A 16,433-nucleotide genomic window follows, 5' to 3' on the forward strand; every position below is an offset into this window, starting at 1 on the left:
TTATTACAGCTGCTAACAATTAGTAACTGGGCTCTTGAATCAGAATAATCTGATTTTCCCTTCAAGCTCTATCACTTTCTGCCTGCGAAAACTTAGGCAATTTAACCAACTTCTCTGTGCCTTAATTTACTAACCTGGTATATAAAATTAATAGTACTTCTTACCTCAGAGGATGGTAGTGAGCCTTCCATGAGGTGAAATATGCAAACAAAATCATTTAACACCATGATGTATACACAACAAGGGTCTAATAAATGTCGACTCATGTTTGTCTTATGTCCCGCGACCAGCCCTTTATCCAGGGCATCTTTCCACCTTCAATCCTCTCTTCCTTTCTCCCTGCCAATCCCCCCTCCAATCATTCAAAACCTATTTTAAAAGATCCCTCCTTCCTCCTGAGGAAAGCCTTCCCTGGTTCTATCTTCTGCATCTGAACTTGCTCAAGGCCCATCCCTTCGTTATGCTTTCTTTAATACACTTTTTTTTTTTATTGTTGGGGATTCATTGAGGGTACAAAGAACTAGGTTATGTTGATTGCATTTCTTAGGTAAAGTCCCTCTTATAATTGTGTCCCACCCCCAAAAGTTGTGTCACACACTGTGACCCCCCACCCCCTCCCTCCTTCCCTCTCTCTGCTCTCCCTTTCTCCCATCCCCCACCGCGTACTAAGTCATTAATTGTCCTCACATCAGCATTTAAAAAGATGGAGATTTACATCCTTTGTATTAACCTGGGTGGAAGTGGAACACATTGTTCTTAGTAAAGCATCACAATAATGGAGAAGCAAAAATCTTCAATACACTTTTTCCGGATTTTGGATTGTTTTAAATGGCATCTTCTTCTACTGCTTCATAAACAATATGGGCTTTTCTCCAGAGTGTACTATCCTTTAAGCCTTCCGTGTTGGAAACATTTATTGAGCACTGCCTCAGTGACACACAGTGGGACTATAAGCTGTAGGGTGCACAAGGTGAGTAAAGACAATGATGGGATAACAGGAAACAGTGTTATTTGACTCCCCTCATACTTCATGTGCTCTGTTAGGAATTTTAAATACATTTCCTCACTTAGGCCTCATAATAACCCTAAAGGCAGATGCCATAATGACCCCTACTGTACAGATGTGGAAACTGAAGTTGAAAAAGGTTAACATGACTTGTCCAAGGTCACCTCCAGCTAGGAAAAGGAGAACTTGGTGGTATGCCTTGAGTCCACTCCCATCATCATTATGCTTTACTCCCTACTTTATAATTCAGTCAATTGCAGTCATGTAAGTCAAGGCAATACATAAACTGTAAAATGCTATATATGTGACATAGGGTTATTGTGTATAGCAGACGCCATTGGTCCCCTCAGTACTAGCCTTTCCTATACCTGCCAGTGGCATCCTGTTGTAAGTACATGCTGTTCTATACTTGAAGATTTTCTCCTAGCCTTAGAGTGAGACAGGGCAAACGAGTTGGGGAGCAATTAATATTGCAGACAGCAAGTACTCGCTCACAGTGAATAGGGGTTGAAAGTCAAAGACCCTAACTTCCTGGCCCTTTCAGTTGGTGAGTTCCCCACCACCCCTGGAGGTCCCAGAGCTAATCTGCTCATTATTGCACCTCTATTAACTTCTTCCCTGTTTCATTTTCTCTTCCCTCCTAGCAGGGCTTCCTAGAATCGCCTCCTATTAAACTACTAGTCCTCACATCTCAGTGTCAGGGTTTGCCTCTGGGAGAGTCCTGTTTAAAACAAGAACCGTTCAGAAATTCTTCCTTTGGTTTCTTTCCCTGGGGTGTTGGTGAGTGTCCCCAGGCTGTCCCCTGCCTGCCCAGAGCTTCCCCATGGGTGCTACCCAAGGGAGCATCAGGCTCACACATGTACACTCAATAACTCCTTTCCCAGCCCTTTTCATGAAGATCTCATCATTGAGGGTCCCGTTTTTAGCTTTTTAAAAGACATTAGATGGAAAGGAGATTCTTAAGTCTTAGTGTGCATCAGACTCACCCAAGATAAAATGTTAAAATGCAAGCTCCCTGTCCCTAACCCAGGCTTGGTAATTAGACTCTCTGGAGAGAAGTTCACGTGCTTGCATTTTCATACGTCTCCCAGATGATCCATACAGAGAAATATACTTTGAGAAATACTTTCCTAAGAAATCCATGTATCCTGAGTTTCCAGGGAATGTAGATCGTGTTCATTAGTGTTCTTTCTACCCTCAAGGCCTCTATGGATTCAAATAAGAAAACCTAGAATAGTTATGCCTCCCTGCTACTGAAATGAAGCATGGATAAGGCCAAGATCCAGGTGTAAGTGTCAGAATGAGGCAGAGGAGAGATCTGTCTTACTGACACTGCTGAATTCTTGCTCTCATCTCTCTCTGCCTGCTCCTAACCTCCACTCTCCCCTACAATGCAAACACTGTGGTCACTACACATGCCCAGTTAGTTTATGGCCTGTGCTCCTTTGTCTCTAGGTAGGAACCTTGGGAACCCTCCCTTCCACCACCACCGCCACACACAAACACACACACTAACACACCATCCTTCCCATCCATGGTTGCTGTAGGGCTTGGCCAGGGCTGGGTTTGAACCTGCCATCTCTGGTATATGGGGCTGGTGCCCTACTCATTTGAGGCACAGGCACCGCCTTGCTGTAGGGCTTGAATTCACAGTTTTGATCAATGCTGAGGGTATGAGGAGAGCCGGGGTAGAAGGTAGGAGTGTGGATTACTTTGTTGCTAGTTTACCCCCAAGGTTTTTGTCCTTTTTGAACTCTCAACTCAAATGCCTGAACTCTAAGTAGAAACTTCAGTCCTGCCCTCTACCGCCAGCCCAGTGCTATCCTAACCAGGGACCCCAAAACTCCCCTGCACCTGAGCACTGATACCGCTCCACATCTCACACTCCATAGCAAAAAGAAACTTCTTTACCGTTTGGTGTTCGAGAACATGAAATCAGGGAAGGCTTCTTGAAGGAGGCTGCATACGTGATTTCCACAGAGAGGGATGAAGGGAGGGGGCACAGCAACAAGGAAGGGAGGACTATAGTTATGTTTTACCATTTGTTTGAATGTATAGGTGATTGTATATTGGTTTCATAGTAGTGATGGTTATGTTAATGAGTTTGATGTAAGCATTCCACATTGTATATCAAATCAGCACATAATATCCCATAAAGGCATTAATGTACACAATTATGATTTAATAAAGAAAAATAGGCCAGGCACAGTGGCTCACACCTATAATCCTAGCACTCTGGGAGGCCTAGGCGAGCAGATTGCCTGAGTTCACAGGGTCGAGACCAGCCTGAGCCAGAGTGAGACCCCCATCTCTAAAAATAGCCAGGCATTGTGGCAAGCGCCTGTAGTCCCACTACCTGGGGAGGCTGAGGCAAGAGAATCACTTGAGCCCAAGAGTTTGAGGTTGCTGTGAGCTATGATGCCATGGTACTCTACTGAGAGTGACAAAGTAAGACTCTGTCTCAAAAAAATAAAAATAAAAGCAAAAAAATAAAAAAAGAAAACAAAAAAAAAAAAACAAGGAAGGGGGAGCATAACTAATACAGGATTATTGGGTACTCTGTTAAGAACTAGAAATACATTGTTTCATTGTTCTGTGAAGTAGGTACTAATGGTGGAGCCATTTTACAGATAAGGATACTGAAACTCAGGATGTTTAAATTAATTGTCCAAAGTCACACAGCAAAGTAAGGACTCTAACTCAGCCAGACAGACTTATACTCCTGACCACCTAACTACTCTACTGCCTCTCAACTATTATATTCCCTATTTTATAGGTGGACAACTGAGGCTGAGAGGTTAGGTCACTTGCCTTAAGGTTACACAGCTTATAACAAGCAAAGCTAGGATGCCTTGTCTTCAGCAAATCCCATTTTATTTACTATCTAACAATTTATATACACCGCAACCCCCTACCCCCACAATTTAGCTTTGCCCACCAATCACTGCAGTCACAACTTCTCATGGAGTCAGTCCTGTCTACCATCACACCAAATGCTTATAGTTGCTCCAAATAAAAAGCCTTTCCTCTGGTGTGTAAGCACTGTAAAACAGCAAGGCTCCCCTGAAATCAAGAGAAATAGCCCTCTGAAATACATTCTTCTTCATTTTCAAAATAGCATTCTATTTAAGCTACCTGTTTGTCAGTTTCCCACTTGTAAAAGCCACAGGAAAAATTCGTTAGCTCTTTAGTTGGAGACAAAGTACTTTCTATCTATAGAAGATTGAGTTAATCATTCTCTCCTCAGTTGTACCTTGTACATATTTTTGTTCTCGCACTTCTCCCACTGGGTTATAATTGTCTGTTAACTTGGCTGTCTTTCCCACTTGAGTGTGAGATCCTCCAAGCTAGGGACCAGGTTTTTGTACCCTCTGTCTCCCCAGGGTCGAGTCCTAGCATTGGCACAGAGCAGGCATTCAACAAATGTTCATTCAAAGAAGAATGAAACGTGGTTAATAGATGCAGCCCCTCCATCCACTCAGGACTTTGATTCATATTCCTTCTGAGTCCAGTGGTATGCTGGGAAACTGTCAGAGAAAGAAAGAAAAAGTCCTGATTTGTAGTAGTGGTCGATTTCTAAGATATTGGTGGTCCTGTCATGGCTGATTTCAAACTACCAGTGGTTTAATAACTGGCTCACAAAATTGCTGAATATTTAACAATCAGCTTTCAAGAGCCCCCTGTGTTTGGCTGAAAGTCTGTAATTCTGCCTAGGGTGCTTGAACTGTTTTAGCATGTCAGTGTGATCACAAAGGTGGATGAGCTGGCAGACTGAGGGAAATAATTCCAGATCCAAATAGCAAGAGTGAAAGACCAAATCAAACATTTGTGAATTAGGAGAATTCTGTGTTTGCCTCCCATAAACTAAGCCTCTATCATTTGTCATCCATTTGCAAATTGAGTTCCACTTAAATGACATGGCTCCCAGAAGAGAGAGAAACCTGCCAAGTAAGCAATTACCCTGAAAACCAAAGGCCCAAAAAACACATTGGGTTTCTGAGAGATATTTACTTTTATTTGAAAATATAAACATATTCACTCATTTCCTTCAGCAATCAGAAAATCTCACAGACTAGGGTGTCAAATGCTGGAAGCATTGTACAAATAGAAAAACACATAGAATCAGAAAGGCATAATTAGGGAGTTCAAAAGGAAAATACCCTATTCTCTACATCCCCACACGTTTCTTTCTCTCTGCTTCCCATTCGGAGGCTTCATTGTTCTGGGCTGGGCCTGGATTGCTGCTACTCTACCCTACCATCCATACTTCAAATTTTGCTCACAACAATAAAGCTAATAAGTAAATGGTAGGATTCGAATCCAGAACTATCTGACTTCTAGGTTTATAGGTCTTTCTAGTGTATCACCTTTTAATAAATACTGATTTATTGGAAGCTTTAAAGGTGACTCGGATCACTTTTATTAAGCATTTTAGACTCTTACAAATTTAAACACCGTAAGATGTCATTTTAGGTGTGATGCTGATGCTAGAATTGTTGATCCTAATAAATACCTAAATATACAGAGGTGTGATTCCTGGGGCAATGAAGTCCTGTTTTAGCCCATACATCTTCAAGTGGTTATGGCTGGAAATGCCCAACCCAATCACACCTGTCAGTGCAATTGGGCACTGAGGCAGTGCTCAGTTATTACACACATATGAGTAACCACTCAGGCATATGCCAGATGGTGCCACTCTATTTTTTTAAGTCCAAGTAATGAGTCCACTGGCACTCCCAAGCCTGCTACACAATACCGTTTCTGTCTTAGTTCTAATTATAGTGCTTTGGTCCCAAATGATTTTGCAATATCTACAAAGAAAACAAACATACAATTTGATATTAGAAAAAGGTAAATACTAAAACAAAAGTTACTGTGAGCGTGAATATAAAATATAAAAATAGTTCACAGTAAAGTTCCTAAAAGAAGACATGAAGAGTATTGTCATTTAAAAATATACTAAGATAAATTTATCACTCATTTGGGAGGATAGCCACTGCAAAATACAGAGAGGCTACAAATGTCATATACATGGGTCATATTGAAGAGAAACTGATTTCCTTTTACTTTACTGTGAAAGATCGAATACTAGTGAAAATCACCCAATCCCACCCTCTAAAAAAATCTAGAATATTTCCAAATATAAGTAGGGTGCTATGAAAAGCCCTCTAGATGAGGTACTCTAAGAAAAGGCACAGTGTTTGAAAATGCATTATAACTGGAGATGGCATCATTTTACAGAAGTTGGCTAGTGGAAAGGTCTCAGGGGTGTCCAACCTATGGCCTGTTGCCCACATGTGGATTATGTGAGGACTTTTTTGCTTATCTGTGGTGGCCGATATCATGAAAATTATATACAGACTTTTCTTTTTTCTCATCAGCTTTCGTTACTGTTTGTGTGTTTACTGTGTGGCTGAGGGCAACTCTTATGCTTCCAATATAGCCCAGAGAAATCAAAAGGTTGGATAGCCCTGGAGGAGTTTAAAATATTTATGGTTGGCCCCATGACCAAGCACTGTGGCTGATCAAAGCTGCAGGGATTCCCAGCTTCTCTCCCAGCCCCTCACACGGGTAGGGCAGTACATGTAAAATGCCTTAGGAAATGGTTTTGTAAGTCTCCAGATTTATCATTGGTACCTAGTCCCGGGCATCATTTGCTACTTCCAAAACTCGGTTCATTGTTTTGCTCCCTTACGAGGCTTGAGAACCTTTGGAAGTAAATGGGGATACTCTTAAGATTTTCAACGATAAATGACAAGTTAACCTTTCATCAGGACAGGGAAACACGACCTACATTCTCTTTCCTAAAGTCACAACTGCTTCAAGGGAATATTTCTCACTACCCCCGGTGGTACAGAAGAGGGTTTTCAGTGATACCTGGATGAATCTATTTTATTTTCATAAGTTGTATTTATTTTTTTTATATGTGCTTTCATGGATATTGTCACTTTGGACACAGCTAAATTTAAGTAAAGAAGTGACTGGCTATAAAAAGAATATTAAGGGGGAGGGAGAAGGGAGGAGGGTATGGGTGGAGGGAGGGGGTTTGGAGGGATTACTTCTGAGGTTTACCTTATAGGGGTACAGGTAAATCTTTCTAAGAGTAGAATGTGAACGTTTTAAAGCAATAACTGAGAAAATGACATGAAGGCTGTGTTGAGCAGTTTGATGGAAGTATTTCAGATTGCATGTGAAAACCCTACACTGTACCCCAGAAGTGCATTAATGTACATAGTTACCATTCAATAAAAAAAAAAAGAATATTAAGTAAATATACATAATAGTAATGTGGCATGCAGATAAGGCACAGCCATTAAGGAATTTTGGGAAGGAGTGAAATTTGAGAAATAGTGTTTTAGGATTAAGACAATAAGGTGTTCCTACAAAGGTCAACATACATTTATGTGGTCCCTTACCTCCAAGAGCAAGAATAATCTATTGCTCCTTTAATTTACATTTAGCCATTTATTGCCTCTTATTTGTGTGGGTTCTTTGCCTCTCCTGGTGTTTAGCATTAAATCTCCCACATATTCCATTGAGCCTTGGTGAAGGCAATATTAAAGTCTGGCAAGTGAAACTTCCCAAAGACATGTTCTTCACTGAAATCCTTGCCCTCTAATCTTCACATTCTAGCACTTTATTTGATGCCCTATTCAATCGCCCTCTCTCTGCATAAGCTTCCCTGTAGACAGCACAAGCATTGATGAGATTCCTCAGTTATACTCCCGTTTTCCTTCTTTATGAAAAGCTCCAGCCTTTTTTCTCCATCTGCACTGCCCCCACCCCCACTGCCATGGGGTGCAGGTGATTGGCTCATCTCTGCCTCACTAACCCAGCACATTTATTCAAGTCAGGTGACTGCACTATGAAGCACTGTCATTTAGTTATAGGAGCGCATGCATGTGCCAATTGAGATTATTAGAAAAGAATTCTAACAGAATTGACTTCTGGTCTGTATTTACTCAGACTCAAGCAATTTAGCAGCTTGGAGTTTTTATTCAAAAAGATAAATGCTTTTTATCATATGGAAGATTTCATCTGAGAAGTGCGCTATGTTCTGAGGCTGATTTCTGTAGCATAACACTCATTCAATTCCCAACACAGCTGAATTTAGATAGGGGGCCATAGGACAACAGTATTTTTTTTTTAACTAACAGAGCAGGAAATGGAGGGGGTGCTGAAAATGTCTTCTCTTTGAACATAAAGAATGTGGTCCAATAGCTTTTCCTCAAAGAGAAAATTTTCCATACGATAAATGAGGAAAACCTGGTGAAATAAAGCAAGCAATGCCCCACACCCACACTTCTCTCCCAGCCCCTCACACGTTCACAGGGTACTTAAATCAAAGAGAAACAGAATAAGGTGAGCATCAAGGCATGGTCTGTATTCAAAGCAAGATCAATCTTTATACATAGATCCTTTTTTGGCACTGATGTATAAAATCCAAACATGGAGATACTTAGGTCTGCAAATAACCTAATCTGCATACCAGATGGATCTAAGGGGGGGGGAGAAACATACACACTTCTCCACACACATATTTTTTTCAAAAATGTGAGCATAGAAAAACAGATGCTTTTGCCTCCCAAAGGATCTGTGGGCCTCTCTCAAGTAGTCTTGTGGAGCTATTTCATTTCAAATTTCTAAAATTATAAAAATGTCTAGATTAAACATTAAATTGGAAAAAAAGGGCCTCTTACATTGAAGACCAATGGAATACTTTATGAATTATTTTTAACTACTTGTGATACTCAGCCCCCAATTTCACAGATAAGTGGATGGGGAGGTTCAATGAGGGAAAGTCCCCCAAATGGGTTGACTGTGGTTCACTGACTTCTTTGACAAATAATTTGGTGCTACATACATGTCTCAGCATCTGAGCATGTCAGAGCTCTTCTGCAAATAAAACTCTGCCGTTTAAGCTTTAGTGAATGAGGACGGTGGCATTTTTTCTTTCAGTTCTTATATGGAAGAATAAAAATAAATTTCCTTAAAACAATTTCCTTTATCTACATTTCACATATTTCCCTTTATTGCATTTAATGTATCTGCCATCGTATCAAGCCATCCATCATCTCCGACAAATCTCACAAAGGCAAAGTGAATGCAGAATGCGGAGTTGGGAACTTGCTATTTCTTCCTTAAATTTCACAGCCGACTGTAGAAACAGCTTTTATATTTGAGGTTCTGAGACTAATTCAGGAAGAGCTATTATAATTACTGTAAAAGCAAAGTTGAATATTCTCTTGGTTACCAGAGTCATTAAATAACCAAGGGTGCCGTTTACACCTTGTTCATCTAGAACAGATGGAAATAATAAAGATTTAGGACTAACTGAACAGGAACTACTCCCACTAACTAGTTCTATTATTCACCATATTACGTATAAGCCTCCTATCTCACCCTGTTCTCTCAAGCCCTGTTACCAAAACTTCAAAAAAGGGAAAGACCAACAGCAACATATAACACAACTGCCACACATAAGTAAGATTTCAAGATAACTGAAGTTTATTCTCTTAAGAATTGACACTTTGGGCTCGGTGCCTGTGGCTCAAGTGGCTAAGGCGCCAGCCACATGCACCTAAGGTGGTGAGTTCAAATCCCCAGCCCGGGCCCGCCAAACAACAATGATGGCTGCAACCAAAAAATAGCCAGGGGTTGTGGTAGGTGCCTGTGGTCCCAGCTACTTGGGAGGCAGAGGCAAGAGACTCGCTTGAGCCCAGGAGTTGGAGGTTGCTGTGAGCTGTGATGCTACAGCATTCTACCCAGGGGGACAGCTTGGGGCTCTGTCTAAAAAAAAAAAAAAAAAAAAAATTGACACTTTGAGTATTTCTGATGGAAACCTCCCCAAAATACATTATACATATCCCTGGATTTTTCAGCAGAAATCACTGGGCACAAAAAGACTATAGCCAGATGACTCAGGCATTCACAGCAAACATCCGTGATTATACTGTGCAGTAGTACAATGTTGTCTGCTTTTTTCATTCCCTCTTTCTCTTCTAAGTCAGTCTATCACTTCCTCTGCTACTAATGCTCCTCTTTCTAATATCACTCCCCTCCCTCCATACACACCCCTTCTACTTTGCAGCTTTTAATTTACTGTGAACTAGAAAACCAAGATTGGTAAGAACCGTACGTTAAGGAAGAGTTAAGAAGGCACTAAAAGCAAGGATGAGGAATTAATTATGGGCTTCAATGCAGCAGCTTTGTGACACCTAAATGTTCCTATCTTTAGATAACTTTCCCATTTCCTCCAGTTTAAGGCTAAATTTTGAAAGGGTGATATTGTGAGAGAGCTACTTTGAAGTATGTCAATTTGTTCTGAATAGACCAAACTGGGCACAGATTAAAGCAGGTCTAGCTGCTGGTTTTTTTGAACCTGAAAAACAATGTCTCCATGAACAACCCCTTCCCACAATTACATAACCTCACGTACTTATGTAATGTACATCTCAAACACTTGTGTAGACTTACCCAGTTTGATCCTGGCAACACTGCTGAGATAGGAAGGGCCAGATAAGGAAATGAAGGCTCAGAAGTTTGAGCAATTTGCCCACAATTAAACAGTGAGGAAATGACAAGCTCTGGCTCCTGGGTTCTCATTTCGGGCTCCTACAACACTACCTTGTTCTATGTTCCTCCCTCGCCTTTCCTATGCTGACAAGGGCACTAAGCTCTGCCTTTGGTGAAAAAGACTGACCCCATTTCCTTTGGACTTCTTTCTGATTTTTCTCTAAGCTCTGTCAGATGGCTTTAGGAATATTGCTCATTTTTCTGGCAGAACTCAAAACCCTCTGATTTTATTATGTAGAGGGTTGTCAGTGAATTAAAAATTCAACAAATGTATGGTCCCAACTTGCCACCAAAAGTTAACGAATGTCTCCAGCAAGGATGTTTCTCACAAGCAGACACTGAAGAATACATCCCAGAAGATAACTAACAGCTCATTTTGTGTCGTGGCAGCATGAGAAATCACCTCCTCAAGACATTCATTAACCTTTCATTTCCTCCATAAATAATCAATCAGAAATGTGGCTCATATTTTAAATTAATCAAAAAAAAATAAGCTCTCTTATTCTCTCTCTCTCTCCCCTCTCTCTCTGCACTTGAAATGACCTGAGGGTTTGTAATGCTGTCATGATATTCAAATGCATAGTTCTACTTCTCTGGACCGGCTTAAAACTTCTTTCCTCCATGAAGCTTTTCTGGTCTATCTCAGACCTTAGATGTCTCTTCTTCCTCTTCTCCAAGAATTTAGAGCAATTATTGGCATTTGGTATTTAGCATATACAGTAGAAACTACACAGTTCGCCATCTCCTTACATTGACATCTCCTTAAGTTGACCTATTTTTCATAGCCCACACATGCACTACATGTACGTATCAGTACCGTAGACCTAATTCCTTATGTTGGCCACCTCCACATGTTGACCAGTTTGTTATAGTCCCTTGGGTGCTCAGTTTACAAAGATTCTACTATATTTAGAAATTATGTGAAGTACTGTCAAGAATATGGGTTCCAGAAGCAAACAGACCCAGGTTCTAATTCCAGCATCACTACTTCCTAGCTATGTATCTTTTTCTTTTTTTAGTAAATCATAGCTGTGTACATTAATACTATCATGGGGTACAGTGTGCTGTTTTTATATACAATTTGAAATATTTTCATCAAACTGGTTACACAATAACTAAGAAAATGACATGAAGGCTAGCTGTGTATCTTTAAACTCTCTGGCTGAAATTCCTCATCTGTGAAATGAGACTAATGATACTTAATATATGAATATATGAAATTGTTCTTAATATATGACTTAATATATGAATTAATAACTTAATATATGAAATATATGTGGATTTAACACATATAAAGTACCTAGCACAGTGCCTGGTATATGCTGGGCACTCAAATAGGTGTATAGTTATTATTATTACAGCCTTTCACATACTATAGTTCAAGCTTGATATCTGTGCAATTTTGAGGCCTTCCCAATTTGTTTTTAATCCCATCAGTAGTTGTATCTAAAGAGGAATTTATCATGAAGTTAAGCTTAGGGGCCCCTTACTTACATGGCTTCTTTCCAAGGACTTGTTACAAATTATGCCGTTCATACTTTTGTATTATTTTCCTTAAAGAGAGCTCCTAAAATTGTACTGGCTCCAGGTCAGTACAAAACCTAGTTTTACCTCAAGTTGTGTCTTTAACATCCATGTTCCCCCTCTTTCTTCTTCCCCCACCCGTACCCAGTATACTACGTTGCACGTAGTCAGTACTCAATAAAATGACATTTTGTGAAATCCTCAATTAACCACAGTTTCCCCTGTATTTTGCTTCAAGCAAATAAACATATATCAAGTATTTAGCCAAAAAACTTCCAACTTTCAGCCAAGACATTTGGTTGAAATATTCAGCCCACTTACATATTTTGAGCTAATAAAAATGTACTTTGTGAACTGCAAAGTTTAGGAGTGATACATTACTCATAGAAATTATGGTAAGAATGATGACCCTGAGGAAGGGTTTCCCAACCTCAGCAAAGCGATAATTTGGGCTGGATAATTCTTTGTTGTGCGGGCTCTCCTGAGCATTGTAGGATGTCTAACAGGATCCCTGGACTCTACCCACTAGCTTCTAGTAGCACCCCTTCCGGTTATGACAACCAGAAATATCTCCAGGTATTGCCAAATATCCCGAGAGGAGAACCAGCACCCCAGTGGCATAAGGCATTTGCAATTGGCACCAAAAGATCTACAGATGGTCACATATCTTTTGTACTAAGGTGGGAAATGGAGGGCAAGCATTTTGGAAAAGTTTTCAATAAGCAAAAGCACCCTTGGTTAACCTTAAAATCCCATTAACCCCATTCCTTGAAGTTCTATTCCCTAAGCATTCCAGATAACAAAAAAACGTTCTGTACATTCTATTTTCTACTTTGTATGCAAAGCTCAGCTCATTTTCCATCTCAACAGCTAACTGCAGAAATCCAGTTCATGGGTGGGGGATCATCAGCTTCATCGCTTTTGCCATCTATTTTAAGTGACAATGATGCTACTGACCTGGAAGTTTAGAGAGTGGTTTTTTTCCCCTTGTTTTGACATTTTACGTAACTTTGATATTAGCAATTCTTCCTGTTTTATTTGACTGACAGTGAAATGCAACCAAAAGAAATCTGTATATAAAACTGTATATAAAAGAATTAACATTCTGTTTAGAAGCATTCGTTCCAGCCATCTCATTGATTGTGCGATTGAAAATGCCCCACCTTTTTTTAAATGCCCTTCTTGAATAAGCAGTACTTCTTATTTCTTTCTGCAGGTTGTGATCCTGGGAAAACATTCAAGAGGTTACCACTACATGCTTGCTAACCTGGTAAGAACAAGCAAAATTTAAGTGTCCCTGGGCAATATATTCTATTTAGTTTGTGTTGGCTGTAATCATCCAAAAAGGAAACACATGAAGTACCTGAGGTGTTCTCCAGAAGCTTAGAGAAATGACTTCATTACATACCAAAACCTGAATGCAATAGCCTTGTTTTCAATTATGCTGTCTCTGTTTTAGTTGTGAAGCTATATTCTTTCCACATGGAAAAAAATAATTTGATGCCTTCACCCAGGGGGTATGCTATATACCCTTACATTGTGCCCCACTACGTGAGAGCACAGCAATCTGCCTCCCTCCTCACTCCTCCCCTGAAGGGCTCAACTACAACTTGAACTTTACCTAACAAACACAAACCACACAACCTAATCATTTGTACCCTCATACTGATCTGAAATAAAAATAATAATAAAAGACAATATTTTTAATTAAAAAAATAAAATAAATGTCTGCTGCTTAAGCCTCCCAACGTAACAAATAATTTGATATAATTCTTCACTTACTATTTTTAGGTTCAATTTGGATTTGAAATGTTAATTATTTTAGTCAGTTTTGGAATGTAAGCCAAGGGACAGAGGACACAGGAAACTGAGTCATTCCTAATTGATCTAAGTGTATATACACTTCAGTATTGGACTTGCCCATTCAGAAGCAGACCACAACCAAATCTTTTCAAACCAGATGCCAGAGGAGGTTTCGACATTGTACATTAAGTGACTCTGTCAAAGGGCATAGTCACCTTTGCGCTTACATAAAACACATTTTGAATCTTTACCTTCAAACTTCCCATGACTTTAAAATTTGTGACATTCTAAGAAGCTAGTGCTTCATAAAAGTTTTTTATATTTTTTCTTTCTTTGAAATGACAATTTATTTGGGAATTAACAAAATGGCTTCTAAATTAGTAATATCTGTTTGTCAGAGGTTCTGAAAAATATCTTCTCCATGGAATGAAAGAAAGACGTTAAATTATCACTACAATACTGAGACTATATTAAAATATTACATGAGTTCCAACCTCAATTTTGTTTCATTAGCACAACAGAATTGTGATCATTATAAAGCTCTTAAACCAAAAGGATAGCAATGAAGGTAAAAGATTCTTGTAATTACATTCTTAGATTTCTTAAATCAAAGAAAATATCTTATTTTGTCTTAATAATGACTTTTTTTAATGAGAGGGGAAATGTTACTTAAACCTCTTTATTAGGAAGTATATGCATTCAAACATTTTATAAGATGAAGATTATAGAGCTACTAGTTTCAAATATAGTGTGCGTCTTCTCCAATAATTTGCTTAAAGTGGAGCACTTCAGTCCATTTTGGGGATAAATGAATTGATACTTTTAGAAGGAAAAATTTACATCTGTATATTCTTAATTTTGGCTTTTAGGAAACCAATAAGTAAAGGTTATGTTTTCACTTAATGGAGGTTAGACTGTAGATTGGCAGGACATACGGACATTGTGGATGACTTTTTACAATTACTTCTTCATATTTTGCTGTCCTTCCTTCCTTCTTTCCTACCATTCCACTTTCCTTCTCTTCTTATATGCCTTCTATGTCCTAGAAAGCATCAAGGTATATAGTATAGTATTTAAATTGCAGGGTTCCCCCATCACTAACAGTATATGAGATGATTTTAGGTAGTAGACATGCAAACTTTTTTATATTCATGGTAATATATTTTCTTAAGATGTATTAGAAAAATATAAAAATCGCACATCAAAGTCATACAAATATTACAAGTTCAAACAGCTAAAGTAGTGATTTAACAAAGTAAAACAGTTTTTTAATATTCAGGTAAACAATAGCATGAGGATAAACTAGCAAAATCTAGTTTTCTTTTGCATATGTTGTTGTGATTATATATGGATAACTGAAGTTTAGGAAAGAAAATTAAACTGGGGTTCAGAAAGTTGAAGTTGCCATACTGATGTTGCTACTGGCACACTATGGGACGTTTGGTAAAACTTTACCTCTGTGAACCTGTTTATTTATTGTGACACTCAGGAGGGAGCAGGGAATCGTTGATATGTTGGGTGGATCTTTTGGAAGCAGATTCTAAGACATAATTAGAAGTATAAGACATTTAATGGGAGTAAGATCTATGAAAGATACAAGGGGAAAGGATACCAGTAGTCCGGGAGAGCTTCAGACCACAATACAGGTCTAATACTGGTGAAGGAGTTTGATAGGAAGAGCTTCATCTAATGGTGTAGCCCCAAAAGAGTCCTGGCCACCACGACTGGGAGCTCTGCTGAAAAGAAGGTATGTAGAGGAGCTTTATGCTTTCCCCAAATGGCAAGCCATTGCATCCCTATTTTACCCAGTCTTTGCCTAGCAACTGCCCAGAAAGCACACACATTCCACTTGAAAGCTGAGGTAGATCTGAAGGCACCTGACACTGAAGGCTCTCAAATAATTTAACTCCTTGAAGCAGATTCTGTCATAAAGAGAGATATGAGCTGTGCACATGAATGGCTGTCTCATCTGACCTAAAATGACCGATAATCTATAAAGACCTTTCCCCTTCCAGAATTCCAACTGGGTCTCCTTATTCCTACTGACACCCCTTCAGATGAGCTTTGGTTTCAACTTTGAGACTAATACCTGACAGAAATGAAAGCTTGTAAAGTGATAGAACTGCAAGAAACAATCACTAGGACAAGGTTGGGGAAAGAATGGTAAATTGAATCCTGAGCACACAACTCAGAATTATGAGACCTTGGGGGAATGTTTACTACGAAAACAAGCAAAGTCTGTTCCTTCAAAAAATAACAAAAGTAATATACAGGATCATGTCAGTCTGGGTAATGAAAACATGAACTAATTTGCCATGTTTTCTGCTGCTACCCTTTCTCTTTCTCTGATTGACCTTTCCATTTGAACTCAGCCATGTGCTTCCCTAAGTCCCTGTAGTCTATATATCACTGCTTTGGGGCAATAGAGATAGGAATTGCAGCCCGTCTCTGATAATAATAATGAAAAAGATTATTCCTATAATGGTTTCCCAATTTTTGAAGCAGATGAAAATGCCTCAAACAC

General features: G+C 39.3%; 1 protein-coding gene across 2 annotated transcripts in view; it reads left to right on the top strand.

The window, feature by feature from the left end:
- The window catches only part of GRIA3 (glutamate ionotropic receptor AMPA type subunit 3), a 315,536-nt gene that overhangs the window by 164,088 nt on the left and 135,015 nt on the right, over nt 1-16,433 (top strand). For both annotated transcript variants that reach the window (XM_003797025.1, XM_003797026.1), the window contains exon 5: nt 13,323-13,376. In XM_003797025.1, coding sequence (XP_003797073.1) covers nt 13,323-13,376 — 54 coding nt within the window. The remainder of the gene's footprint in view (nt 1-13,322; nt 13,377-16,433) is intronic.

This window comes from Otolemur garnettii, unplaced genomic scaffold, assembly GCF_000181295.1.
Source record: "Otolemur garnettii isolate 467f Iridium unplaced genomic scaffold, OtoGar3 scaffold00110, whole genome shotgun sequence".
Classification (NCBI taxonomy): domain Eukaryota; kingdom Metazoa; phylum Chordata; class Mammalia; order Primates; family Galagidae; genus Otolemur; species Otolemur garnettii.